The sequence below is a fragment of the Neodiprion pinetum genome, chromosome 6 (assembly GCF_021155775.2).
Source record: "Neodiprion pinetum isolate iyNeoPine1 chromosome 6, iyNeoPine1.2, whole genome shotgun sequence".
NCBI classification, from domain to species: domain Eukaryota; kingdom Metazoa; phylum Arthropoda; class Insecta; order Hymenoptera; family Diprionidae; genus Neodiprion; species Neodiprion pinetum.
The window spans coordinates 21,472,044-21,499,364 of record NC_060237.1 but is presented as its reverse complement, the minus strand read 5'-3'; the positions used below and the strand labels follow the sequence as shown (position 1 = coordinate 21,499,364).

General features: G+C 37.0%; 5 protein-coding genes across 10 annotated transcripts; 1 reads left to right on the top strand and 4 right to left on the bottom strand.

The window, feature by feature from the left end:
* Positions 1–4,661: 4,661 nt before the first annotated feature.
* On the bottom strand, positions 4,662–8,093 carry LOC138191091 (uncharacterized). Its single transcript, XM_069136991.1, has 6 exons — positions 7,555–8,093; positions 7,163–7,286; positions 6,798–6,922; positions 6,457–6,558; positions 6,153–6,216; positions 4,662–5,736 (listed from the first exon to the last, which is right to left on the bottom strand). Exons 3-6 carry the CDS (start codon positions 6,887–6,889, stop codon positions 5,569–5,571), a joined length of 426 nt encoding a protein of 141 aa, XP_068993092.1. The 5' UTR covers positions 6,890–6,922; positions 7,163–7,286; positions 7,555–8,093; the 3' UTR covers positions 4,662–5,568.
* A 1,631-nt stretch (positions 8,094–9,724) lies between these two features.
* On the bottom strand, positions 9,725–13,249 carry AsnRS (asparagine--tRNA ligase). 2 transcript variants are annotated; one of them, XM_046630406.1, is made up of 10 exons: positions 13,117–13,249; positions 12,433–12,473; positions 11,915–12,325; positions 11,584–11,741; positions 11,340–11,483; positions 11,092–11,240; positions 10,867–10,995; positions 10,519–10,768; positions 10,168–10,431; positions 9,725–10,088 (listed from the first exon to the last, which is right to left on the bottom strand). In XM_046630406.1, exons 2-10 carry the CDS (start codon positions 12,464–12,466, stop codon positions 9,957–9,959), a joined length of 1,671 nt encoding a protein of 556 aa, XP_046486362.1. In that variant the 5' UTR covers positions 12,467–12,473; positions 13,117–13,249; the 3' UTR covers positions 9,725–9,956. The 2 variants fall into 2 exon arrangements, with proteins under 2 accessions (XP_046486362.1, XP_046486363.1); XM_046630407.2 differs by lacking the exon at positions 13,117–13,249 and adding an exon at positions 12,987–13,073.
* Positions 13,209–18,078, top strand: LOC124220938 (protein abrupt). Of its 5 annotated transcripts, none has more exons than XM_046630411.2 (4): positions 13,209–13,342; positions 14,432–14,626; positions 14,802–14,978; positions 16,761–18,078. In XM_046630411.2, exons 2-4 carry the CDS (start codon positions 14,441–14,443, stop codon positions 17,436–17,438), a joined length of 1,041 nt encoding a protein of 346 aa, XP_046486367.1. In that variant the 5' UTR covers positions 13,209–13,342; positions 14,432–14,440; the 3' UTR covers positions 17,439–18,078. The 5 variants fall into 5 exon arrangements, with proteins under 5 accessions (XP_046486367.1, XP_046486366.1, XP_046486364.1 ...); XM_046630410.2 differs by lacking the exon at positions 13,209–13,342 and adding an exon at positions 13,632–13,770; XM_046630408.2 differs by lacking the exon at positions 13,209–13,342 and adding an exon at positions 13,682–13,832.
* A 333-nt stretch (positions 18,079–18,411) lies between these two features.
* flr (actin-interacting protein 1 flr) lies at positions 18,412–24,333 on the bottom strand. The gene is made up of 13 exons (XM_046630405.2): positions 23,960–24,333; positions 22,406–22,527; positions 22,113–22,203; positions 21,881–22,028; positions 21,630–21,797; positions 21,349–21,517; positions 21,047–21,175; positions 20,830–20,934; positions 20,401–20,718; positions 20,179–20,298; positions 19,859–20,017; positions 19,045–19,195; positions 18,412–18,696 (listed from the first exon to the last, which is right to left on the bottom strand). Exons 1-13 carry the CDS (start codon positions 23,973–23,975, stop codon positions 18,587–18,589), a joined length of 1,806 nt encoding a protein of 601 aa, XP_046486361.1. The 5' UTR covers positions 23,976–24,333; the 3' UTR covers positions 18,412–18,586.
* A 148-nt stretch (positions 24,334–24,481) lies between these two features.
* On the bottom strand, positions 24,482–27,274 carry Ns2 (nucleostemin 2). Its single transcript, XM_046630403.2, has 2 exons — positions 27,115–27,274; positions 24,482–26,776 (listed from the first exon to the last, which is right to left on the bottom strand). The coding sequence occupies exon 2, from the start codon at positions 26,769–26,771 to the stop codon at positions 24,594–24,596; it is 2,178 nt and encodes a 725-aa protein (XP_046486359.1). The 5' UTR covers positions 26,772–26,776; positions 27,115–27,274; the 3' UTR covers positions 24,482–24,593.
* Between the last annotated feature and the right edge of the window lie 47 nt (positions 27,275–27,321).

Here is a 27,321-nt window from a genome sequence, read left to right as displayed (position 1 = left end):
TGGTTCCTGTTCATGTTTACAATAAATTATTTCAATTCGTTTTTTCGCGCAACCTCAAATTCGGTACCTGTCAGTCCGCTAATAAAATTTCTCGACTTCCAGGATAAGCGCTCCGTGGTTCCTGGTTCATGTTTACAATAAATTATTTCAATTCGTTTTTCGCGCAAGCCAAATTCAGTAGCTGTCGGTGTCGCTAATAAAATTTCTATAACTTTACAATCTTCTCATAATCTTTTTGGTAAAATATGTCGATAAAAAAATTATATCAAACCTTACACATTATTTTTGATCAGTTCTCACGCTGAAAATATTTATTAGTATTCGAGGTATAACCTGAGGTGGTTAAAGGTGGTCGGAGGTGGACGAGGAGGAGGACGAGGAGGACGAGGATTTGTGCTGGGTGAGTAAAACACTTTTATAATATTTGATGGCAATTGTAATTATATTTCATCTGAAATATTACAAACTTGTCACGTTTTACAATAAATTATTTCAATTCATTTTTCGTGCAAGCACATATCCAGTAGCTATGAATAATCTTATACAATTTCTTATATTATTAATTAATTAATTAATATTTTTATAATATCTGGTGGCAATTGTAATTATATTTCATCTGAAATATTACAAACTTGTCACGTTTACAATAAATTATTTCAATTCATTTTTCGTGCAAGCACATATTCAGTAGCTATGAATAATCTTGTACAATTTATTATATTATTAATTAATTGATTAATTACATCAATTCTTACACAATATTTTTGATGTGTTCCTATACTAAAAATATTCATTACTATTCCAGGTATCACCCGAGGTGGTCGGAGGTGGACGAGAGGAGGACGAGCTGGACGAGGAGGAGGACCAGGTGGACGAGGAGGAGGACGAGGTGGACGAGGAGGAGGCGGGGTGGGTCGTGGGAGAGGACCTCTCCTCTCCTGAGAGGAGGGGAGGGGGAGGGGGGAGGGAAGGGGGAGGGGGGAGGGGGAAGGGAAGGAAGGGGTGGGGAGGGGGAGGGTGGCGGGGCGGGGGCGGGGAGGGGGGCTAGGGGAGGGGGTGGGGTGGGGAGCGGGGAAGGGGGGAGGGGGGGAGGGAGGGGTGGGAGGGTGGGGTGGTCGGGAGGGAGGGGAGGGAGGGAGGGGTGCGGGTGGGGGGGGGGGGGGGGGGGGGGGGGGGGGGGGGGTTGTACTGCTCTATTAACTGTAACGGGCTTGCATCAACATCCGTCCTCCACTCTCGTCCCTCCCTCCCTCCCCCCTCCCCGCCCCCCACCCCTCCCACCTCCCTCCCTCCCCTCCCCCCTTCCCGCTCCCCACCCACCCACCCCCTCCCCCCAGCCCCCCCCTCCACCCCGCCCCGCCACCCCTCCCTCCCCCCCGCCCCCTTCCCTTCCCTTCCCCTCCCCCATCCCCCTCCCCCTCCCCCTCCCCCTCCCCCTCCCCCTCCCCCCTTCCCTTCCCCCTCCCCCTCCCCTCCTCTCAGGAGAGGAGAGGTCCTCTCCACACGACCCACCCCGCCTCCTCCTCGTCCACCTCGTCCTCCTCCTCGTCCACCTGGTCCTCCTCCTCGTCCAGCTCGTCCTCCTCCTCGTCCACCTCCGACCACCTCGGGTGATACCTGGAATAGTAATGAATATTTTTAGTATAGGAACACATCAAAAATATTGTGTAAGAATTGATGTAATAAATCAATTAATTAATAATATAATAAATTGTACAAGATTATTCATAGCTACTGAATATGTGCTTGCACGAAAAATGAATTGAAATAATTTATTGTAAACGTGACAAGTTTGTAATATTTCAGATGAAATATAATTACAATTGCCATCAAATATTATAAAAGTGTTTTACTCACCCAGCACAAATCCTCGTCCTCCTCGTCCTCCTCCTCGTCCACCTCCGACCACCTTTAACCACCTCAGGTTATACCTCGAATACTAATAAATATTTTCAGCGTGAGAACTGATCAAAAATAATGTGTAAGGTTTGATATAATTTTTTTATCGACATATTTTACCAAAAAGATTATGAGAAGATTGTAAAGTTATAGAAATTTTATTAGCGGACTGACAGCTACCGAATTTGGGGTTGCGCGAAAAACGAATTGAAATAATTTATTGTAAACATGAACCAGGAACCACGGAGCGCTTATCCTGGAAGTCGAGAAATTTTATTAGCGGACTGACAGCTACCGAATTTGGGGTTGCGCGAAAAACGAATTGAAATAATTTATTGTAAACATGAACCAGGAACCACGGAGCGCTTATCCTGGACGTCGAGAAATTTTATTAGCGGACTGACAGCTACCGAATTTGGGGTTGCGCGAAAAACGAATTGAAATAATTTATTGTAAACATGAACCAGGAACCACGGAGCGCTTATCCTGGACGTCGAGAAATTTTATTAGCGGACTGACAGCTACCGAATTTGGGGTTGCGCGAAAAACGAATTGAAATAATTTATTGTAAACATGAACCAGGAACCACGGAGCGCTTATCCTGGACGTCGAGAAATTTTATTAGCGGACTGACAGCTACCGAATTTGGGGTTGCGCGAAAAACGAATTGAAATAATTTATTGTAAACATGAACCAGGAACCACGGAGCGCTTATCCTGGAAGTCGAGAAATTTTATTAGCGGACAGACAGGTACCGAATTTGGGGTTGCGCGAAAAACGAATTGAAATAATTTATTGTAAACATGAACCAGGAACCACGGAGCGCTTATCCTGGAAGTCGAGAAATTTTATTAGCGGACTGACAGCTACCGAATTTGGGGTTGCGCGAAAAACGAATTGAAATAATTTATTGTAAACATGAACCAGGAACCACGGAGCGCTTATCCTGGACGTCGAGAAATTTTATTAGCGGACTGACAGCTACCGAATTTGGGGTTGCGCGAAAAACGAATTGAAATAATTTATTGTAAACATGAACCAGGAACCACGGAGCGCTTATCCTGGACGTCGAGAAATTTTATTAGCGGACTGACAGCTACCGAATTTGGGGTTGCGCGAAAAACGAATTGAAATAATTTATTGTAAACATGAACCAGGAACCACGGAGCGCTTATCCTGGACGTCGAGAAATTTTATTAGCGGACTGACAGCTACCGAATTTGGGGTTGCGCGAAAAACGAATTGAAATAATTTATTGTAAACATGAACCAGGAACCACGGAGCGCTTATCCTGGAAGTCGAGTTTCACCGCGTAGCGGACCCGAAGCGCGGGATCCGGGAGGTTGAGAACCCTGTACTCGAAATACGTAGCGGACCCGAAGCGCGGGATCCGAGAGGTTGAGAACCCGGTACTCGAAGTTTGCGGAGCGCGACTCTAAACGGTCCGCTCTACTGCGCGGTTGTTACCAGACTGAGGAACTCGGCTAGCCGATTTTAGATTGGTGACGTCACTTTCCGAACATCCGAAAATTCAAACTTTGGTTTCGAACTGTAATACTAGGTATGATGATGTATGATGTATGATGTATGATGTATGATGTACGATGTATGATGTATGATGTATGATGATATGATATGATGTACAATGATTTTAGTTTTCACATTTCATACAAGAAATACGCACTTTATCTCTCCTGCTGATTCCAGACTCAAGCGGCCAGGCCCTTCGATGGTCAGCCGTTGACTGAAGATATATCCTTCAGTTAACGGGTCAGCTGATAACGCTGCCGTTCTGCGACAGTTGGATGATGAAAAATTTTGCTCGTATCTTTCAAATGTGTGTTAAAATACACTCGAAGTGTTAAGAAGCTTTGTTCTTTCTTTCCCTATCACCTTTTTAGGTCTTTAAATCACTACGCAGCGTTAAATACTGTCTCATATACGAAGCATCCATTTCATCTCGTTCAAAATTAGCGCATCCGTGATGTATTACAGTTACTCTGAATTTTTTTCCATCCGAATACTTTTCGAAAAATAAATTCTGCTCCTCCACCCAACGCAGATACTTCACTTGCGACCAGCTAAAACAGCGCTTCGATTCTATGCCTATGAAAATTCAAGATCGAAAGAGCAAATGAAAAGTTGTTGGAATAATTATGAATACTAATGTTATGGAATACATCGAGTGCGCGTCGAATAGAATCCCATTTCGAAATGAATAATTCTTCTCTTTTCATATCATAGCTAATCCAGTAATATAGGTAAATAGGATGGTTGGAGGTGGTCGGCGCTGGCAGAAGGTGATAGGGGGTGGTCGAAAGTGGCCATTGATGGTCGGAGGTGGCAGGGGGAGGTAGGAGGTGTTCGAAAATGGTAGGACATTTTATAAGTTAAAGTCGACGATGATCCGGTGCATCAATTTTATCGTTACAGATTTTCGTTTCCCATGAGGCATAGAGTATTCAACAACGATAATGCAGTCCTTAAAATTCATCATTCATCTCCGTCTGGAAAGCTAATTCGCAAGGCGTGGTATTCTAGATGTGTCAAAACTAAGCTAGCGGCACGTGTTTGCATTATTAGAAAAATACCCGTACTCTACATACACTGTTTCTAATCTTTTGCTACATTTGGTTTAATCCCCATGCTTCCACAGCACGAATAGTCGGAAATGTTTTTGATTATCCATAATAAAATAAGAGAAGTAACAAAGCTTAAATTTATTGTTAAAGCTCCAATGAATACATCAAACTGCGGTCGAATTCATTTATTATTTGCACATGACCTCTGTACATTTCATAAATTATTTCTAAATACATTGAAACATATGTATTTATAATGAATATCATGCAATGGGCTGTGTAAACTATAAACTATAATTTCTATCAAATAGCTGCTTTTACGTCAACAGGGTTTTGGGACTCAGTTAAGTTGGATCTAGATTTTTGCCATCGTATGTAGGACATTGGGTTACAAGAACAAATGCGAATTACGAAGAACTCCGTATTAGAGATAAGGATATTTTAGTTCAAGTATACCTATACACAGAAATCCGTATGTGAATATACTAAAACCTCTGTGTATACCTCTCTGTATATAGTATAATATATATGGTATATAGATTATATATCTCTGTATATATAATAATTGCCAAGAACTTAGAAACACTCACAACTTGTCGCAAATAGAGTAAAACGTAAGGTTAATAATATACAAATTACACAAGCGCACCATAAAACGTGGCAAGGGTAATCCTAGTGCAGTGATTGTATAAACTAAAGACATATACATTTACATGTACATGATATAAATTAATAGTCTAGAAAAGAGTATTTAGAGAGCTTATCTAATTCCGATCTTGTCACAACAGATCAGTAACATAATCAATATACGGTTAGAGCTGTATTAGCTACATTCACAATTAGAGATAATATTTTTTATCCATTTTTATAGTTATTTAATTTCTTGTACAACAATTTTTCAAACTTCACCGCAAAATGCCCAACGAGTTCTCGTAGTGCAAATACGAGTCCAATTACCTTACAGATGGCATTACATTGATTTTTGCCTTCTCGCGTCGAGTTATAAATACAGAGAAATCTCAATGAGAGCTCATTTCTATAAGATTTATTGTAGTGCTATATTCGTAGCTGTACCTGTTATTCTATATTATATACTGTCCTTAATTTTAAACACACACCACAACAACGGCTGAAAGCACAATGGCAAGAAGAGAGGAGCAATCTGCATCTTAATAAATCTTTTCTTCTTTATACGTAGCACAGCGATGTCACGTCGGAGGATATGTACTAGTGGATCACTAGGTGGGGCACAGAACTGAAACATAATTATGTTGAAAATCTTCAACATCTCTTACAGAAAGTAGGTACGTTGCCAGAACTTATATACCAACAATGAATATTCATAGAGGCTATATTCATAAATACTTACAAAAGTAAGCTAATATTTTACCCGCAATTGCTTATTACTGATAACTTGATATGACAATATCCCCTTCCCGCCCCTTCCCGCCCCTCTCACGTCCCACCCCGCCCTACCTACTTCTGCTCCTACTCCTACTCCTACTCCTAATCCCACTCTAACTCCTACTATTCCTACTTCTACTCATATTCCTACTCCGAGTCCTATTCCTACCACTACTCCTACTTCTACTCCTATTTCTACATCTTCCCCTGATCCTACTCCTGATGCTGATTCTACTTCGTCAAATATTGTAAAAATGTTAAACTCACCGAGCACGAATCCTCGTCCTCCACCTCGTCCAGCTCGACCACCTCCAACCACCTCGGGTTATACCTGGAATAGTAATAAATATTCTCAGTATAGGAACACATTAAAAATATTGTGTAAGGATTAATATAATTAATTAATTAATTAATAATATAATAAATTTTATTAGCGCATTTATATCTACCGAATTTGTGCTTGCGCGAAAAATGAATTTAAATAATTTAATGTAAACATGACAAGTTTGAAATATTTTAGATGAAATATAATTACAATTGCCATCAAATATTATAAAAGTGTTTTACTCACCGAGCACAAATCCTCAGCCACCTTCTTCTCCTAGTCTTCCTCGTCCTCCTCCTCGTCGACCTCCGACCACCTCCAACCATCGCCAACCACCTCGGATTATACCTGGAATAGTAATAAATTATTTCAGTATAAGAACAAATCAAAAATATTGTGTAAGGATTAATGTAATTAATTAATTAATTAATAATATAATAAATTTTATTAGCGCATTGATAGCTACTGAATATGTGCTTGCGGAAAAATGAATCGAAATAATTTAATGTAAACATGACAAGTTTGAAATATTTTAGATAAAACATAATTTCAATTGCCATCAAATATTATAAAAGTATTTTACCCACCGAGCACAAATCCTCAGCCACCTTCTTCTCCTAGTCTTCCTCGTCCTCCTCCTCGTCGACCTCCGACCACCTTCAACCACCGCCAACCACATCCAACAACCACCGATAACCACCTCGGGTTATACCTGGAATAGTAATAAATATTCTCAGTATAAGAATATATCAAAAATATTATGTAAGGATTAATATAATTATTTAATTAATTGATAATATAATAAATTTTACTATCGCATTTATAGCTACTGAATATGTGCTTGCGCGAATAATGAATTGAAATAATTTATTGTAAACATGACAAGTTAGAAATATTTTAGATGAAATATAATTACAATTACCATCAAACATTACAAAAACGTTTTACTCACCGAGCACAAATCCTCGTTCTCCTCGTCTTCCTCGTCCTCCTCCTCGTCCACCTCCGACCACCTCCAACCACCGCCAACCGACTCCAACGACCACCGCTTACCTCCGCGGGTTATACCTCGATTCCTAATAAATATTTTCAGTAAATATTAGATCACATCGAAAATATTGTTTCAGGATTCATATAAGTTTTTCATCGACACATTTCACCAAGAAGATTATAAGAAAATTATAATAAATTATAGAAATCTCATTAGCGCATTGATAGCTACTGAATTTGGGTTTTCGCGGAAAGTGGTTCGAAATAATTTATCGTAAACATGACAAGTTTAAAATATTTCAGATAAAATACAATTACAATTGCCATTAAATAATATAAAGATCTGGTACTCACCGTGCACAAATCGTCGTCCTCCTCGTCCTCCTCCTTGTCCACCTTGATCACCCGCTACCACCCCTAACCACCTCCAACGACCACTGCTAACAACCTCAAGTTATACCTCGAATACTAATAAATATTTACAGTATTGAAACGGATCAAAAATATTGTGTGAGGATTAATATAATTTTTATATTGACACATTTTACCAAAAAGATCATCAGAAAATACTATCAAATGAGCTACGGAGCGCTTGTCCTGGAAGTCTAGTTCCACGTGGTAGCGGACCCGGAGCGCAGGATCGAGGAGGTAGAGAACCCGGTACTCGAAATCTGCGGAGCGCGATTCTCATCCGTCCGCTCTACTGCGCGGTTGTCACTAGACTGAGAAATTTTGGCGGTCGACGATTGCTATAGATCGATAACGTCGAGGGAAAAAAATATTTGGGTGACGTCATTTTCTGAACATCCGAGCATCCAAACTTTGGTTTCGAACTTCAATACTATGTATGACGATGTACGATGTATGACGTATGATGATATCATATGATGTATAATGATTTTAGTTTTCACATTTCATACAAGAAATACGGCTCTGCGATAGTCAGCCGTTGTCTGAAGATATATCCTTCAGTTAACGGGTCAGCTGATAACGCTGCCGTTTTGCGACAGTTGTATCATACAAAATTTTGCTTGTACCTTTCAAATGTGTGTTAAAATACACTGAAAGGTTTGAGAAGCTTCGTTCGTTCTCTCTCTATCACCTTTATACGTCTTTAAATCACGACACTGCATTGAATACTGTCTCATATACGGAGCATCCATTTCATTTCGATCAAAATTAGCGCATCCGTGATGTATTAAAGTTACTCTGAATTTTTTTCCGTACGAACACGTTTCGAAAAACATTTCTGCTCTGCCTACGAAAATTCAAGATCGAGAGAGCAAATGAAAACTTGTTGCCATAAATATGATAATAATGTTACGGAATACATCGAGCGCGTGTCAAATAAAATCCCATTTCGAAATGAATAATTCTCCTATTTTCATATTATAACCGATTATTGTAGATGTTCTAGTTTGTCTCCTGAAAAATTATAGAATTTATAGTATGCATCACGCGTTAATCGTAAATGGATGATACATATTAATATTCTACATGGACCGCATATACTTATTGGTCTCTTCATCATTGTCACATCTGATCTATTATTATTTATGATCTATGAATACATTCTTTTCTCGGGTACCTATACTTTAATTAATTCAGAAAGAAGAAATTTATTCTCATTACTAATTTCTTGTAACGCCGACAAGTCGGTAAGTACACACAAGCTAAGTACTGGCTTGGGCTTATCACTGCGAAGACTGTGTTACTCGGAAAGTGAATGCAGCCAGAATGAGCCAGCATCATGTCGAATTCGGTAACTCTCTGATGTTCCTCAATAAGTTCTCAACTCTACCGTTGAAACATCTCAGGGAGCGCAAGCGCACGACGATGTTCGGTTGTCACACCAAAGTCGATTAGGGCAACTGTCTTTGTATTCTTCAGTCAACGGCATGGGACTTCGACACGTTAAGTTTAAGCGAGACGCGTCGCGACCAACCTAGCACTGCTTTCACATCTTCATTCATCCGAGCAACGGCATACGCGAATTGATCCGTGGTGCACTGTATGTAGATCTGAAGATCGTCGGCATAAATCAGATTATTATTATTATTATTAATCGGGTTAGCCTTACTTTTTCTTCATTTTTCGAGCCGAAAATTTTTGGTCTCTGATTCGATTTATATTTTAAAAATTTTAAATTTTCGCCACAAATCCAAAGGGGTTATAATGAGTAGATAACTAATAACATTTACTTCACCAGCACTTCAGATGTACCTGTTCTTCAACTTCTAAAGCCGGTAAATTGAACGGGCCTAGTATGGTTGTTAGTAATTGACTGAATGAAATCGAGTTTGGGATGATCGATTTATTGATACTCTTAATTTTACTTAGAATGAAAGCATTTTAATTGCCGCAATCCCTATATTGTTACATCCACATTAAAATAATCATTAGGTTCCAAGATTCTGCTGAATCAAGGTTTTTGCACCAAGGGCAATACAATTCCAAATGCCGTGATTATGAACGTTTCCTTGTAGGTGAATATTTCAAAATCGAGCCGAAGAAAACTAGACAGTAAATGTACATCCAAATTATATTTATCGGATACAGTATACTTTCACATTCTACTCTTGAGCGAAGATCATATTTTAAAGGTTCAAAAGTTCTAATTAATAAAAATAATGAACTTGAAACGTTGCCTGAATTTATACATTTGTTACAAAGATATATCATACTAAGCCCAAAATATGAAACGGTAGTTTTATAACAACTCGACATCACTGCAAGCTTGAAGGAACTAATGTAAATTAAGGGCGACAGCGCTCTAAAAATCGAGGATAGAGACAGACTTCTCGAATATGGTACCTGTTCAGTAACCAACAAATGAATCTCTCCAATCCTAATCCGTAACCACCATGAGGACAGGATCCATATTTACGCTGAAACAAAAAATCACATGCATTTCATTCTTGTCAGCAGCACATGAGCAATATCTGCACAATTTCCAGTAATACACACCTGATCGGTATACCAGTAATAAGGTGAAGGGTCGATGTTTGCTCGCCGATACCCCTTCATGAGTTCTTCATAGTCCCAAATACGCATAGAACCTCCGACTATTTCGCCTACATTTGGTAAGAGTACGTCAACAGATTCAGTCAGACGTTCATCTTCTGGGCATTTTTGCATATAGAAAGATTTTATTTCAGATGGGAAACGACAAAGCATTATTGGTTCATTCAATTTGTCGGTCATTTCTCTTTCTGGTTTTTCAGGAATGTCCTGTGATAAAAAAAAAAAAGTAAATTTCACACCATCTACCGCTAAGCAACGTTTGAATATCATTCCAACCCCAAAAAATAATCTTACCTCTCCAAATTCGTAAAAACTACCATCTTCTTTGGTGATGTTGTTTACTTTTAGGTATTCAATAGCATCAGTGTAGTTCATGCGTTTAAAGGGTCGCTTTGGAACTTCAAATTTAGGATTGAGCTCCTTAACAAGAGAACCTAGTGGTGATTTTAGTACGCGGTCAACAACATCACAAATTAAATCTTCGAGCCGATTCAGAAGGTTATCGAATGTAATGAATGGGCACTCTGCCTCAACGTGAGTATACCTGTGAATGTTATCAATAAAAAAACGAATTCATTAATCCAATAATGATAACAAGCATGGACGAATTGACGTATTGATTGAGGGCATAAAGTTACATACTCTGCAAGATGTCGACGTGTTCTAGACTGCTCGGCTCTGTAGGACTGTGCAATGCAATACACATCACCCATGGCTGGCAAACAAGTTTCAAGATAAAGCTGAGAACTCTGGGTCAAGAATGCCTCTTCTCTGTAATAAGTTTTCAAAAATTATATCTGACATTTGATCAGTTAGTCGTATTTACATATTAAATAAAAGCAATCGTCATAGTGAAGACAATCTAACCCAAAGTAATCAAGTTTAAAAAGCGTGGATCCTCCTTCAACTTGAGTCTGGACTAATGTCGGTGGCGTTACCTCACAATAGCCTCGGTCACTGTAATGATCTCTGAATGCCTGTGTCAATACGGATCTCATCATCAAAATTCTTGACGTCTGTGAACAAAACGAAAATGATACACATTAAAAACTTGTCTTGTACTGGGTGAAGTAATTTATACACGTATAGTGTATATCGTCAAAAAATGTACGCACATTCTCGCCACGTATCATGATGTGGCGATTGTCTAGCTGTACATCTGACTGAGCCTCTTCGTTTAAAATTGTTTCTGCACCACCAGGTGGAGCGGATCCAATTAGTTTCCAGTAATCAACATGAAGTTCATGGCCACCGGGCGCCTAATAATAAATATAGATCATGGAAGATACTTGATTTTGCACAACAGTTTATTGATTGCACAAAATTATACAGCAATCAAATTATTATGCCTATACTCACAACTTTGCCTTCTGGTACCGTTTTCAGAGTACCGTATAACTCGACAGCAGACTCAGTACTCAAAGTGAGAGCGTCATAAGTTTGGCACAATTTGTTGTTTAAAACACATTGTAAAAAGCCAGTCCCATCTCTCAAGGTAATAAACATAAGCGCCTTACCTGAAAATGTTTTTGATAATACCTAATACAATTAACAAACATAAACTGGTAAGTGATCACCAAAAGATATTCAAAACATAGTTGACGAAAATTCAATCTAAGCAGAGAGATCTTAACAATCTATAGTGCTATTAAACATAGGTATCTCAACAGTGTTATAAAAAGAATAAGACCTTGACGTCTTAAGCGATGCACCCAACCACAAATTTTTACTCGTTGATCCCTGCTGGCAGTGGCATCTTTGATTTTGACAGGTTTCGCCACTGGAAGAGAGGAGTCTTCAACTATAATAACTAATTTTGCTTCATCCAAGTTCCTTGATCTATTTTCCTCATCTTCCACTAACTTCTTCTGCTGATCAGCAGTTTTATACTGCTCTCTCATCCAAATTTTTGTAATCTTTTTCAACTGAGATTTTGCAGCAGGCTCATACTTTTCCCCTTCCGTTTTCGCATCCTGATATATGGTTGGAAAAGGCTCTTTGCCGGCATGACGCATCGCTTGCAAAATTGTTTTGAACGGTTTGCCTTGTGTCCCATCACCAGTTTCATCACTACCGGCTTTTTCAGATGTATATATACCATCTGCAAACAATTACATAATAACCTAAGGATGTATTCCAACGAAACTTGATTATTCAGAATTGGTAAATGAATATATAATTACACAAAGAAAATTCCAAAAAACTCACCAAGGGACAGCTGGGAAAATTTTTGCTCCGGCATTTTATACCTGAATAGAGAACAAATCAAAAAAGTCAATCAAATAACTCAAATAAATAACAAATACTTGTTGTCGACTACATCCGAGAACCTAACGGCACGGTTTTTGCTACAAATTTGAAATAGAAATATGGACACTTTTCATGATACATATCAGCTATTTTCTAATGAGACACAGATTAAATTTATACTTAGTTATTCAAACAATTTATTAATGTGCCATATGTTAGTGAATTCAGGTTGAGCCGGATTACATACATATATCGAAGATTCAAACCACGATGGCTCTGACCAATTGAGGTTAAGTTTGCGGAACACTGACAAAAGGAAAATTAAAAATTTTATAAGTGACGCAATTTGGAAATCCATTTGGTATAAGAGTTTCTACGGCGACACTCGCCAACGGGTGTACAGTACAAATAGCCAAAAATAAAAATTGTTCGAGCTACCGTAATTATCTTCCTAAATTTTTAACAAAATTCAAGAATGGGAGTTGATTACGGCCACGGTTATTGATTCCTACCTATGGGATATAATGTCACGATATCGTTGATGACTTATTCAATTTCACGACGTTTCGTTGTTTCTGCTGTCAAGCATATCAATGAGGCATGAAAACGAATGAAATTAGGTATTTAGTCAAGAGTACATACTTGAAACCTGAACCGCCTTGCAAATTGAAGAATCCAACACCCGCTCAACCAACGAGAATCCTCCTACTGACAGTGCGACGCCGTGTCGTGCCCCGTGGACTCCCAACGTGGACTGAATGTGGCGATCGCCAAGCTGAATCCGAAAAATGAAATAGCTGATGCAACACTGCATCAAATTTGCAGTGAACCAGTGCAAAACTTCATATAAAAATACAAAACTCCGGAGGTAAATTACTTATGCATCTGTTTGATCGCAAAACATTTCAATTAATATATTAATACAAGTGATATAGTGTAATATACGTCGAAACTAAATGAGCGACGTGCACACATTTATTCAGAATTTCATTGCAAATTGTGACATACACACCTGTGAAATGAATTTAAATTCAGCTGATTACGACCCGTGTGGTCTAAAACTACACGTATTCAAACTAGAGTTTTCTGTCTTATCGACAGATCTCAACTGCCGGTGCATCTAAAAGTAGAGACATTGTGAGGAGTGACATCTACTATATTAACGGGCTTAGCTGATTATGTAAAAACTATTGTATCCGTCGGGTCAATCGTTGTCGAAGTTTTACGGGTTCTACCTCTACTTTCCGTTTCATCTAGTCTGCGGTTCTACCCTGCCAGCTGTGCGAGAAAACATACGTGAGGAGTGTGAACATTTTTTATTTTTTCGTCTTGATATTTCCGAGCGAGATTTATACAAGGTGTGAATCAAATATTGATCTATAATTTCATATTCTATAATACATAAGAGATCGAATACTATCGAGTTCCTCGAAGACGGTAGTGGCTCCAAAGAACGAAGAAACTTGCGTCGCCTTTTGTATCTTTTCTTCCAGCCATACTTGAGGACAATAATAGATTTGGCTGGAACCTACTGGCTGATTAAATAAATAGGATTGTCTCTCTCTATCTATGTATGCCGCCATGTATATATAACTGCGACTAACACAATAGGCACTGTCCTACATGCCTTAAATTGTTCATGTAGATCTTATGAAAGAAGACACATAACCTCATAACAATACATCACTCCGTTTATCGTCATAACGTGGTCATACATGATTATTTAACTTTAAACTAAATAGATTTACTATAATTTTCTCCACGTAATTATACCATTGTACAATATGCAATTAATTTCTCTTTTTGAAACAACGTCGTTTGTAGATTCAATTTTGTACCATTTCCTTGAATAGTCTTACGTATTTTGTGACATTTTTCCTGTCAGTAAGCCAGTTACCCAATTTTATCATCATTTACACGATTTTTCATTAATTTTCAATTTAATTTATATTTACAGTTGGGGATCATGGAAAGTCAGCAGCAATTTTGCCTACGTTGGCACAATTTTCAAAACACACTTCTCAGCTCGTTACCAAAATTGCTGGATGGAGGATATTTAACAGACGTCACCCTAAGCGCAGGTGGAAGGCATATTCGAGCTCACAAAATCATTCTCTCAGCTTGCAGCTACTATTTCAAGGAGCTGTTCAAGGTGTTTGTTCTATTTTTTTTTATTATTATCATCATATTCTTATGTCATTAATTACTTTGGCAATACTGCAAAATATGTCAAGTAAGATAATGAAAACTCGTACAATGAACTCAATGGTGTGCAACTGTATGAAAATATGGTGTTAAATATTCTTACTCAGTGAAACATGTTTTAGGATTTCAGTATTCAACAACATCCGGTCATAGTACTTCCAGGGACAGAGTATGCAGATCTATGCGCATTGGTAACATTTATGTATAATGGAGAAGTGAACATCTACCAAGAACAGCTTCCAGCAATCTTAGCTATGGCAGACACCCTTCACATTCGAGGATTAGCTGATATTGCCGGGGTAATGTTTGCCTCTATAATTTTTGTACTTTCACATTACTCATACTTTTTTAACAACATTTTTACTATTTCTTGGTCCTGATGCTAGTCATTCATACATATATGTATTTATCCGTAAAGGTAAAAGTAATGAACATTCATATTGCAATAGCAACAGCAATTAATATCAGTGAAATGAATGCGTGTATCCCAAAACTCAAAAATACGTACAATTCCAACTGATATTTGGCTATACTTCACGTTGTGAATCATATATTTTGTACATATCGTCAAAATTTGCATCTCTCACGATACTATTATGTACATACATACACATATATTAATATCATACTGTTGGTTTTATTCGACTAAATACCTTCTCCTGCATGCTGAATGTAAACCTGATGGCCTATTGCAATACAGTCATTTTTCCTTCTTTTGTCAAAAAAGGTAACCCAACATTGTTACCACGCAACAACACATTATTATTGGTTTCTAATCAAAAAGTTATTCTGTTCAAAGAAGCAAGTATACTAAATTGGAGTGTGGAGGACACGATTGAAATAAAATATTTCTGTATTTTTGTTTACTTCACCTTTGATGTGAGGTATACTAATCGACTTTGGTACATGATGTCCACGTACCACGCGTAGCATTCGGGCAATAATTCACATGTAAATCAACTTGATGTTTCCATGTACCAATAGCCTCTTGCAATGACAGCCATTAGAGTATGTTAATGTACTACGAAAAAAGGACACGTGCTTGCTTCCTTCCTAATACAAAATATTATCCTATAATTGTGTTGTTTTATTCAGGTCACTTAAACACATTCACTGTCGTTCCTCGAGAACTACTTGACGAAGGATTAATCTGGTACATAACATACATACATGCATCAAAGGAACGATAATGAATAACAAACGATATCCACGAGATCAAGGTCGTTGTGTGTTTGCCACTAAATGCAAGTGGATGCATCCCATGGAACTTTACCCCATAGAATGAATTTACAGGTATAGCTAAATCGGCTTATTTCATTGATTTCCATCATTTTTACCTGCGGTACGATATAATTTACATTTCCAATTTAGTATAGTGCTAGATGAATGTGTCAAATTTAATAAGGATCGGCTTTGGAGGAAGAAAAATACTTAAACATCAACGATCTTTCTCAATAGCATCTCACTTCTTCAATTTAAGTGAATTTTTAATTTTATCAGGCCATCCAGTTTTTACAGGAATTTCATGTGTAACTTGAAATATGAATGTAGTATAAAACGATTCATTGGCGTTACGCAGTAGTACGCTTTTATATTACTAATTTTCCGCCTGTGAAGAATAAGCCAAAATTTTGTATAATGTATTCACTCAATTACTCCGGATACCTTTCAAAAGTCCAGTTTTTTTTTTTTTTTTTCACCATTCATTCATAATTCTTACAAGCATGCATATTTTTTTCACATCCCAATGCGTAACTGTGAGAAACTATTATGTTTTTCACTTCATCATTCATATTCATAAGTTCATTCAGTTTCAGTGTGATGAAGACAAATATTGTTTTAACTATGTGATAATAACTTGCGTAAACTATTATTATGAATAAATGATGCATTAATTTGAATAAATAAGTCAGTGACAAGCACATCCAAATAACCTAATCACACAATTTAATTCCAATTCAAATTTTTCAGCTGCAATGTTTACTGTGAAACGCCAATGCTAATTCAAAATGTTATAGAAACACGATGACCATTCCTCATCTAGAAACGAAAACCTTCACCTAGGTATATTTCTATTGCAGAAGGAATCTAAACCCGATAATGGTGCTTACGTTCGGTCTCCATTTTTGGATCGAGAAAAAGATTCGTTGGAGACAATGCCGATAGCAAATTTAAATGAGAATACGATACATCTGGCTAAAGCACAACCGGTAACTGCAGCGCTGTTACACAATAATCTTGAAGAGGAATCGTCAAACGAACAGCAAGATACGCCATATAGTCTCAAAATAAAGCCTTACTATTCCATAAATGAGAAATTGAATCAAAGAGAGAAAAAATCTTTTGGTAGTAATATTCAAACTTCCGCTAATATTGATAAAAATGTTCGCATTGATGAATCTTTAAACGAATGTATGCCTCTCGCCGAAGACAATAATTCTTTGCTCACCAATTCAAAACCCGCTCCAGTTTTAGAATCAGACAATCCGAATTTTGGTTTTTTAACTGCATCGATAATAAACAGAAGCGCTTCGCAAGCGTGCAACAAAACCAACGTTACGTGTCTAATTTGCGGCAAGCAATTGAGTAACCAATATAATTTACGTGTTCACATGGAAACACACAACAACAGTTCGTACAGCTGCACCGCTTGCCCACATGTGTCTCGTTCTCGCGATGCCCTAAGGAAACACGTTTCGTACAGACACCCTGTTGCCTCTCCCCAAAAACGCCCAAGATGCAGTTCAACTAAACCCTAGGGAACAATTAGTTTTCATAGACTAAACTTTGTCCCAATAATCCCTCGCCTACAGTTCCTCGATGCCTCTAGTGTTCAAATTGTTATAGTTTTCTTGTTATTGTTAAAATATTTTAATAAAGACAACTTAGAAGTACAATTATTTATTGCCCTGTATAAATGGAATTGTATCCAATGTTAGGTTGAAATTACTGAACCGTATCATTATCATTCGAATATTTTTCACTCAGTATTATCAATTGTCATGCTTATGTGTGTGGATTTATAAATATTACCCAAACGTGTATTCATATTTTTCAAGAGAACAATTGGGGTTTAGCTTTGAACTTGAAAACAATTATTCTGTCTCTACACAGTGTACAATATTTTTTGATAATGGGGAAAGACAACTAAAGAGGAATTACTAATTTGTGATTTTTCCAAACGTCCAAATTATTTGTCATAGTCGTAATATTCAATATGAATTTCAATATGCAGTAATTATTACAGCTGAGGTGTGCTTTATATATGAAATGTTAGAACTAAGATTTATCAACGAATCCATTTATTTCCGAATCAATTGAATTTAATGTACGTCATTTTTATGTCATAGTTTTCATAAAAATGAGGTTTGTTGTATTGCCTCTGTAAGTTACTGGAATTGTATTTCAGAAAAATTGACATCAGTTTATAGAACCTGAAATTACGCCAGATCATTATATATAAACAGATTATGTTAACCCTATGGAATGAAATTATAGATAATTATTTACGAATGCAGTTTTCAAAAATTGAAGAAAAAATATAAATATTGACTCCTTGTATTTCTTCAAAAATAGATAGTGAAAAGAAATAAAGTAATAATATCAATGATTGTCAAAAATCATTTTTTTGTATGTTTCTTCTTCAGTTTCATTTCAAAACATGTCTTATAATGCCAGACGTTGAAATAATGTTTCATATAATATAGGTGTGCTCACAAATATGTTAACACATAGGTTTAGGTATAATTTATTGTATATCAAGAATTGTATTCAAAAATAATATACAATATTTGTAAGTTACGAATTAAATAAATAAAATGCATCTAAAAACCATCAGAAAGACGTGCGTTCTGGATTAAGTTGATTAAACTACCTCTAGAATGAGATAGTGTTAATTGACAGTTAATTATATTTTTTCCACACGCCATATTTTAGTGTTGCAATCCTGACCAACAGATATCAACGTTTCATCATCAAGCCATACCAAACGAGTAATTTGACTTTGTGGATGGGCATCTGAAATGAATAATAGCATAACGCATAGAATTGTCAGTGATATAATCATTTTTTTGACCAACTTAGTCTCCTATTTATACATTGCTTTAGAAATGTTTGGTGACCAATCCTACCAAAGACGTAACATTATTTGTGAATATAAAATCAATTACTGAGAATCCAGAAGAATTACTAAAGAATTTTGCTTGCCTGAATGAATCAATTATAGTGGCCAACATTTCAATTTTGCAATAGCTAGTTACAATTTCGGACTATGTAAGCATATTTAAAAAAAAAAAGTGTAATAATAGCTTAGAATCAATAATTTTATAAATTAGTTTCATCAGTTAAATCATACTAGATACTCACTCTTAATGATGGTATGCTTGGCAGGACTTTCCACGCTCCATATAATAATTGTGGTGTCAAGACTACCACTGGCTACATGAAGAGAATCAGGCGACCACGCAACAGAATTTACTCTTGCATTATGGAAGCCCCACTCCTTGTTATGTGCTAGCTGTAAAAGTTCGATACAATTTTAATGTACGAAATTAATGATGAATTACCAGTCACACAAAACTGAGTGTATCATATCAAAGCTGTTCGTGCAAGGGTAACAGTACTGCTTTGGAAATAAGAAAAATTTGCACCCAGATACACGATTCAAATCTGTTTTATATGCAAGTTGGATATTGAAGTAACAGGTATTGGCTATGCTACATAATTATATTTGAGGTATGTGGATTATTTGTATTTGGGTTAGTTTTTACTGTAGCGAAGATACGGACTAATTAATTATTTGACAAAATATGTGACGAAGACTTGACTATATATGTAATGAAAGAGCATGCTAGTTGACTTTGAAATCTGACAACAGCATAACATTACCTTCTGATGATCCAGTAGCATTAGTGTATTGCAAAATGGAAACAAACGTGTTTCAATACTAGCGTTGTGTAATTGGCGCTCACATTTAATTACACAAAAACTAATTGTTAGAAAATTTGGTAAAGATTTAGTGGAAGAAAATTTACTGAAACTTTGGCTATATTTACTTTGCGTACCTAATTTATGGGTCGGATATTATTTACAATATAATAGAAGCAGTGACTCAAGTGCTTAGACAAACATGATTTTGTTCAAATTACTATAATATGGTTTAGGGCTTTGATTTTATTACCTTATATTCAGGTAGCGCATACAGTATCACCTTTCTGTTGGCATCACAGACGACAAGATATTTGTTATCAGGACTGTAGGAAGCGTCAGTAATCGGACCAAGATGTTGTAGTTCAGTTTTTGGAGAAAGGTTGGTTCCAGATAATTCATAAACATGAGCCTAAGTCAAGAGAATATATAACATAAGTATATATTTCAAGATTAACAATAAAAAGGATGAAATATTGGTTAGAGTATAACAATTAGAAAGTATGCTCTGGGATATATTTATATATTATACCGATATAAATAGTGCACCAATTTGCACCTATAATATCGTACCTTATTATCAGTTGTACCACCAACTGTTACGTCACCATTTTCCTGATTAATCGTGACGCAGGATGGTTCAAAATCAACTGAAAGACTCGACATTTTTCTACCATCTTGAACAATTGTTATCTGTAACAAATGAGTCGAACATCAAATTTGATTAGAGTATAATTATGGATGGACTGTCTTATTTACAAAATAATTTCAATATTTTAATGGAACACCACGAACCTGTCTGACGGAAACAGTGACAACGATATCTCCATATATATCAAGACCTCGTGGCTGGGAATCTAGTTTGATTGAGGCCCCGGTATAAGTATTAGACGATACATCGACGATCTTCAAACTGTCATCAATACCACAAGTGTAAAGTTTATCTCCAGCGGCTTTCATTCCATTCATTTGATTACCATGTCCTTGTCCTTGAACACGATTATTTTCACCCGACTCAGCATTCCAGTTAGTAATGTAACCATCATGGGAACCTGTGTAAATTGTGCTTCTGTCTGTACTCAATGCTAATACCGTGATTGGTTTGTTATGTCCCTGAAAAATATTAGAACAATTCAACAAAGTTTTCAGACAGTAAGATGAAATAATGTCACTGTAAAGTACAACTTTCCAAACAAATAATTATGAAAGTACAACTAGTCTTACCTTGATGACTCTCAACGGTTTGTCGGGGTTGTTGATGTCTAGATAATTAATGAATCCGCTCAATGATACACTCAGCAAATGGTTGCCTTGCCACAAACAGCTGACCTATGGAAAATAAATAATCATGCGTCACGAGTAAGAATTATTACAACAATAACAATATCAATATAATAAGTATCCATCAATATATATTATTATTTTACTGAACAATATGTACCTGCTGGTCATCTACAGTTGAGCCCAAATTGAACTCGCTAATAAGTGATCTTGTTTCCACATCCCAGAGCTTACACGTTTTATCCCCCGAGGCTGTGAGAAGTTGTGTGCCATCTGGCTTCCAGGCAACCTATCAAGGGATATGTGATTCTTCTTTTTACTATACTTTCTTTTTTATCGTTGAAGTCAGAATTATAATAATCTCTGTATAATTCATACTGCATAAATCTTATTATCACACAAGAGAAACATGCTTGGAATTAGATTTTTGATGAACGCACTAAAGTGAACAGAAAATCTTACGCCATAAACTCCTCCTTGATGGGCCGGAGAACCAACTTCGCCAACAAGATCAGATGTGGTACCATCGTAGATGAAAACCTTTCCATCAAATCCTGCTGATGCAAATAGATTGCCAGATGGAGAGTAACGAACAGCCTGAACAAATCTACCATGATCTTGTTTGGTCATCCTGAAACCCAAGAATATCCAACAATTGAGTATGAAGTTCGTTTATTCTACCATTTTATACAAGCCAAAAAAGAAAGACACTTATATAGATAAAATACAATAGAGTGACTCACTTGAATTTGAACGGTGGCCCTTCGAACACGGCAATTGTGTTATCTTCACTCCCAGTAATAAGTCTGAATGGTCTTGCTGGTCTAAAGTCACAAGAATTAATCGACTTGCTCTGACCCGATATTTCTCCCACTGACGTCCCTGTTTCAGCCATAAATACATGACCAAATCTAAAAACAAATATGAAAAAAATTAGGTGGAACAATAATGAACAAAATATTTTCATTTAATACCCATTTTTGAACACACTTACCTTTCTCTACCCTCGCCAACAACCACCATACGTTGGTTATCCGGAGACCAAGCTATATCTTTAATGGGTCCTCCAATAGGGTGAAATTCATTTTTCAGAATATGTTCTTTGTTCACGGTATCCCAGATACGAACCTTCCCAGATTGATCTGAAGCGTATCGGAGTTTAAAGAAGCAATTAATGATTACTGATAATTAGATAATTTTTCTTTGATAATTGACAAATTACCTACCACCAGATGCTATGTAAAAACCACTAGGCGAATATTTGGCAACATTCACCGGGCAAGAATGTTCAGTGTAAACATCAGCGATAGCTGGGTTCTGAAATAATATATTAAGATAGATCAAATTTCAGACTTGTCAATGATATGAGATTATATACATGCATACAAGTATGTGAATAAAAAATTAGTATCACAGAGTTGTGAGTATGATTGAAAAAAGGAATACATCAAAGAACCAATAGAGAATAACATCATTTTTTACTATCGATATCAACTATCAGTCACTCAGCAATACTTACATCGATGTTCCTAATAATAACACTGTTTCCATTGGTATAAAGGAAATTTTTTCCCTTAGGATCACTGCCAAGTACCAAAGGTTGACCTCTTTGCGTACGTGGCAAAGTTGCAAATATGTATTCTGAAATGCAATATTTACTTATGCATAAACCGGTACAATCATGAAATATTATGATGTATGAATCTACATACATATCAAAAGGTGGTATAGTCAGAAATTGTATAAGATATCAATTACTCAATTCCACTTGCGATCTACCAATAGTAAATTTTTTATTAAAAATAGTGCACATTTACATACGACTATAAAAATGCAGTTAGATATGAAAATTAAATTTTCTTATTTCATTTCGTTTTTCATAAAAATGTTTTCCCCCTCAGATTTATTGTCTGTGATTCACAATAATTATATATATACTATTACAAATTCTCTTAAATTTGTACTGAATTACTTACAATAAAATATCAGATACACTGATTTTCATTGTTTTACATATTTGGGTTGATAATTCAAGATTAGTTCGACAGTATTACAGACAGATATTTTGTAAGTGACAACATAAAATACTATAAAATTGCAGCATGCAGTATTTATAATTTTAGGTGAATAATCAACAGATATTTTTCAAAGAATACTCAAACCGATATAATAATTATTGCTGTGCAAACAGTTCCACTGTCTGTTCTGGGTATTGTTGCAATTTTTGCACAGTATATAAAAGACTGTATAATGAATTGAAAAACTGCTGAGCTATAAAACTTTCTCTAATAATCCAATTAACGTGTTACAATTGGTTATCCAATTAGAGTATTTAATATTACAAAAAACTAATAACGTGTGCCTAGTCAAAATAATACTGATCGGCTAATCACTACTGGTGAATGTCTTGACAATTTAGTTGGAAGCAGTTTCTAGTTCATTGCATAGCAGAAAATATCAGCAGCCGTGAACCAATAATTGATAATTGTGTATTAAATTAGAACCAAAAGTTGAATATGTTTCTTAAAAGATTTACTTAAATAAATATGACAACAAACGTGAAATTACATTTAGAATTTCTAGTATCAAAATGAAAATCAGAGATATGTAATTCCTTATTTTAAACTTGGCACCAGTTCTCGGTTCCCATCTGGCTGTAATATGTTTTCTAGAAACTAGGATTCGAACGGTATTCGAATTCGTCATTTATCTTTTGCACAATATCCAGAATCGTTTGAGCTCATTTTAAGTTGACTCATATTTGATATCATCACACGGAAGTATACTTTTTTATCAGTTCAGCAATTCGTGCAATGTATAGATAAATACCGTCGCTCTAAGTCTTTGTTTCTCTCATAAATTAACAACACCTCAAAATAAACGAGTCGAAATTCATCCTGGGAAATAATTCGCACACATGAATGAAACACACACAGTTTGCACGAGAGAAGAGATGCGGTAGAATAAGTATGAACGGTAAACTGCTACGACCGAGGGATTCGAGGAGGCGGTGAACATAAATAGCGAGCACAATGAGTGGTAATTTTGCGGAAAGCTTGAAAATACTACTTACTCGTTTCATATGACATTTCTACCCTTGTATGCCTCGCGACCGGCCGCTAATTAGTATGAAAAATACGTAAACCCGGTGAATCTTCACACACGGGCTTGATTTGTCACCTGAGTCACGTATCAGTCGCGTATCACCACCACAACCGCCTCTCCCCCACTTTCGCATCTGGTATATTTGTCCCGCCCTTCGCCTTATTTGGTTGGATCATGAACTATGTGATTAAGAATACGTGAATGTAGACTTGGAAAACTACCGAAGTCTGGTGGCAACTCCTAGTACTAGAATACGCGTTAAAGCAGAGATGAGTAGGTCTCTGGTTAAAGGTTCTTTTTTGAATTTCAAAAATACTGGCAAGCCAGTGCAGCATATGCAGTTGAGTTTCTCCAAAGCGTGAGATGCAATGAGATGAAATTTCGACAGTAGTTTTGTCATCGACTGAAGATATGGTAAATCCGTTGACTTGTATCTTCAGTCAACTCTTTAGCATTATGCAATTGTAAATGGGTGAAAATTACTAGAGAATTGAGTATTTACACTTTTTATTCGGTAAGGATTAGGGAAACAACGTTGGCGTGGCAAACGTATTATTACCCGGGCAATAGGTCAAACTGTAGCAGATAACAAAGTGCTGGGTTTATCTTGTCTTCGGAACTTTTCTGTTTCTATTTCTGTTCTTTACATTAGTAACTTCATAGAAATCGCTTCCTATTTTCTTTCTCTTATTTGATCTCTCCATAGCTCTTCTTTGCTTACTAGTTAATTTCTTTTCATTTGGATCTGTTTTTTCTTTTTTCCTTGGTTCGTCAGAGACGCTGAATGTACCGCTGCTGGAGGTTGTTTTAATCTCTCTAACTTCACTATCACTAGAATCGTATTCTTCTTCTACAACATCGAAGGCACTTTGCATCAAGCTATCTTTCTCAGGTCCAAAAAACGTCTCATCATCCTTTAATGAATCATTCTCTTCTTCAGCATTTGCTGTTGTTTTGTATTTCTTACTTCCAGACTTTTTCAGGTCATTTCTCTCTTGGTGTAACAACTCTCCTTCACCATTATCTTCTTTTTCTTCTTCATCTGCTTCTTCTTCTTCAGATTCACTAGGCGGCTGAGAGTCATCTGCAGACATAGCTGAACTTGTATTATTATCCTTATCATCGTTCTGAATAGTTCCGGTTTCATCAGCAAAAACATCTCTGTTGTCTTCACTTGAGAATGTCAAACCAATTCTGATCTTCCTGTAATCTTGGACAACATTAAGTGACAATTTGACAGGTTCTTTCACTGTCTCATTCTCAGTTTCCTCATTTTTATCCGAAGTAATATCTTCGTTTATTTCATTCGATACTTCAGCAACAGTCTCCTCTTCCGTTGCCTTCTTAGGTAATGGATTTTCAAATCCCACAGGTGGGACAAAGAAAGGAAGCTTTCCGCGTTGCCAGTCGTTAAGAACCATTCGTGCTGCTATTGCTACGTCAGGTTCTCCGCCTTTTAATAGTTTGCCAGTCCGACGTGCTAGTTTTTCCAAGAAGTCTATGTGGTCTGACCATTCGTCGAGTTTGTAAGTCTTACGCATATATTCAGGTTTCACTCGTTCCAATACATGCGATATGTAGTCTTCAGGGTTAGTAATGAGTTCAACCCTAACAACGCCTTTCAGAACTTTTTCCGTATCTGTTTCGGCAGACGGATAAACAACGCCAGGACAATCGATGAGATATATGCGCCGCATCAGGGTAATGTATTGCCATACCTTGGTTTCTCCGGCAATCGGTGCAACTTTGCAGACTTTTTTAGATCTCAGAGTATTTATGATGGAACTTTTGCCTGTATTTGGGTAACCTATAAAGCCGACGCTAATTTGTTTCTTATCTCCATGCAGCTTTGCAAACTGACGTAGGAGATTAATCAACGAACCCTTTCCAAACGGATGAGTCAACGAGGCATGAAAAGCAAGGGTCGGATGTTCAGCACTTAATATTGCAACCCATCTCTGTGTGACCCAAGTTGGTACCAAGTCGACCTTGTTCAATATGAAAATTAAATGTTTATGGGTCTTTTCAGTTTTTAGATATTTTTCTACGGGTGGAGATCGAGTTCCCATTGGATCTCTGGCATCCAAAACTTGAATAACAACATCTGATGAGTCGATTACTTTATACAGTTCATTCCAAATTCTTCTACTTTGTCCTGCAGCCATGACCCAGTCTCTCTGTACATCTCGTGTCCCATCATCCGGTCTGATCAAATCATGATCTTTAGTGTCTTTCTCAGAGTTATATTTTTCCTCCTTCTCCTTAACGTGAGCCTGCATATCATCGTAGGTTGTAATGGGCAAATTAGGTCGCTTCCTAATTTTCTTCGGTCCAAACACATTCTGGAAACTCTCTGTATCGAGCAGATGTACCCTGGCATTAGCAGCTTTTTGTTGTAGTAAAGTAACGGGCAATCTGGTCTGTTTCATCACAACCTGATAAGGATCTTTCATAGCTGTTCCTAATGCACTTTGAAACTGTTGAAGAGCATTCTGAGAAACGACACGTGAATTTCCAAACCACCTTTGACTGGGCTCGACTCGAGAAACCGTACCAGATGCATGCCATCCTTGAAATGGAGCTGGACTTATAATTTTACCAACTCTATTACGCTTTGGTTTCGAATTACGATACATCTGCAGCCTTTTAATTGTCGCCTTCGTTCGAGGCTTCGCTACACCTTTGAGCCCTTCGGTCGATCTTTCAGGATTCATACTGTGCCCCGATCTGTTGAATCCCTCCTTCCGTGGAGCCTTACTAGCAGAATGTGATTTCGCCATTTTTTCTGAAAAAATCATACCAAGAATAAAATAAATTTAGTAGTTATTAGTATGGATGAAAAAGTTGTTGGTAGGTTATGTCAAATAACGTTAAATAATAATGTAGCTTTTTCTCCAGTATAAACAGATTTTCAGAACGAAGTATTTCACAGCTAGTTCTGCGACATTCATATTACACGTGTTGTTGGGAACGTTAATAGATATTACAAACAAATTTTATAATTGACGTTAAAAACACGTGTTAATCAACTTAACCTCAAAACTGCATAATGCCCATACGCAAGGCGTTTGGACACCAATCGATTATTACTGCCTACATGAAATTGTTCAAGTTAATAAATACCTGATTTACGTATTAGGTTCCTGGATTACAAAATATAGGAGCACCAAGTGCTACGACGAAGATAATATTTCCACCCTCAACCGCTACATGTAAGGTTAATAATGTTACTTATGAATCTTTGATATTCGTCCACAGCTGCCGTCTGGCGGCCAGTGCTTGCTGCACGTGCCATCAGCAACACAGCAAATCCGTGTAGCGGTGGTTAAG

Excerpts from the sequence above, each read along its gene's own strand:
- Ns2 (XM_046630403.2), bottom strand. The coding sequence starts at position 26,771 with ATGGCGAAATCACATTCTGCTAGTAAGGCTCCACGGAAGGAGGGATTC.
- LOC124220938 (XM_046630411.2), top strand. The coding sequence starts at position 14,441 with ATGGAAAGTCAGCAGCAATTTTGCCTACGTTGGCACAATTTTCAAAAC. Across the intron at positions 14,627-14,801 it reads ATTTCAAGGAGCTGTTCAAG|GATTTCAGTATTCAACAACA; the intron begins GTGTTTGTTCTA and ends AACATGTTTTAG. Across the intron at positions 14,979-16,760 it reads GATTAGCTGATATTGCCGGG|AAGGAATCTAAACCCGATAA; the intron begins GTAATGTTTGCC and ends TTTCTATTGCAG.
- AsnRS (XM_046630406.1), bottom strand. The coding sequence starts at position 12,466 with ATGCCGGAGCAAAAATTTTCCCAGCTGTCCCTTG. Across the intron at positions 10,996-11,091 it reads TTTAAACTTGATTACTTTGG|AGAAGAGGCATTCTTGACCC; the intron begins GTTAGATTGTCT and ends AACTTATTACAG. Across the intron at positions 10,432-10,518 it reads GTTTTTACGAATTTGGAGAG|GACATTCCTGAAAAACCAGA; the intron begins GTAAGATTATTT and ends TTTTTATCACAG.
- LOC138191091 (XM_069136991.1), bottom strand. The coding sequence starts at position 6,889 with ATGTGGTTGGCGGTGGTTGAAGGTGGTCGGAGGTCGACGAGGAGGAGG. Across the intron at positions 6,559-6,797 it reads TGGCTGAGGATTTGTGCTCG|GTATAATCCGAGGTGGTTGG; the intron begins GTGGGTAAAATA and ends TTACTATTCCAG. Across the intron at positions 6,217-6,456 it reads TGGCTGAGGATTTGTGCTCG|GTATAACCCGAGGTGGTTGG; the intron begins GTGAGTAAAACA and ends TTACTATTCCAG.
- flr (XM_046630405.2), bottom strand. Across the intron at positions 22,029-22,112 it reads TTTTTACATAGCATCTGGTG|ATCAATCTGGGAAGGTTCGT; the intron begins GTAGGTAATTTG and ends GATACGCTTCAG. Across the intron at positions 21,518-21,629 it reads GGGCCACCGTTCAAATTCAA|GATGACCAAACAAGATCATG; the intron begins GTGAGTCACTCT and ends CTTGGGTTTCAG.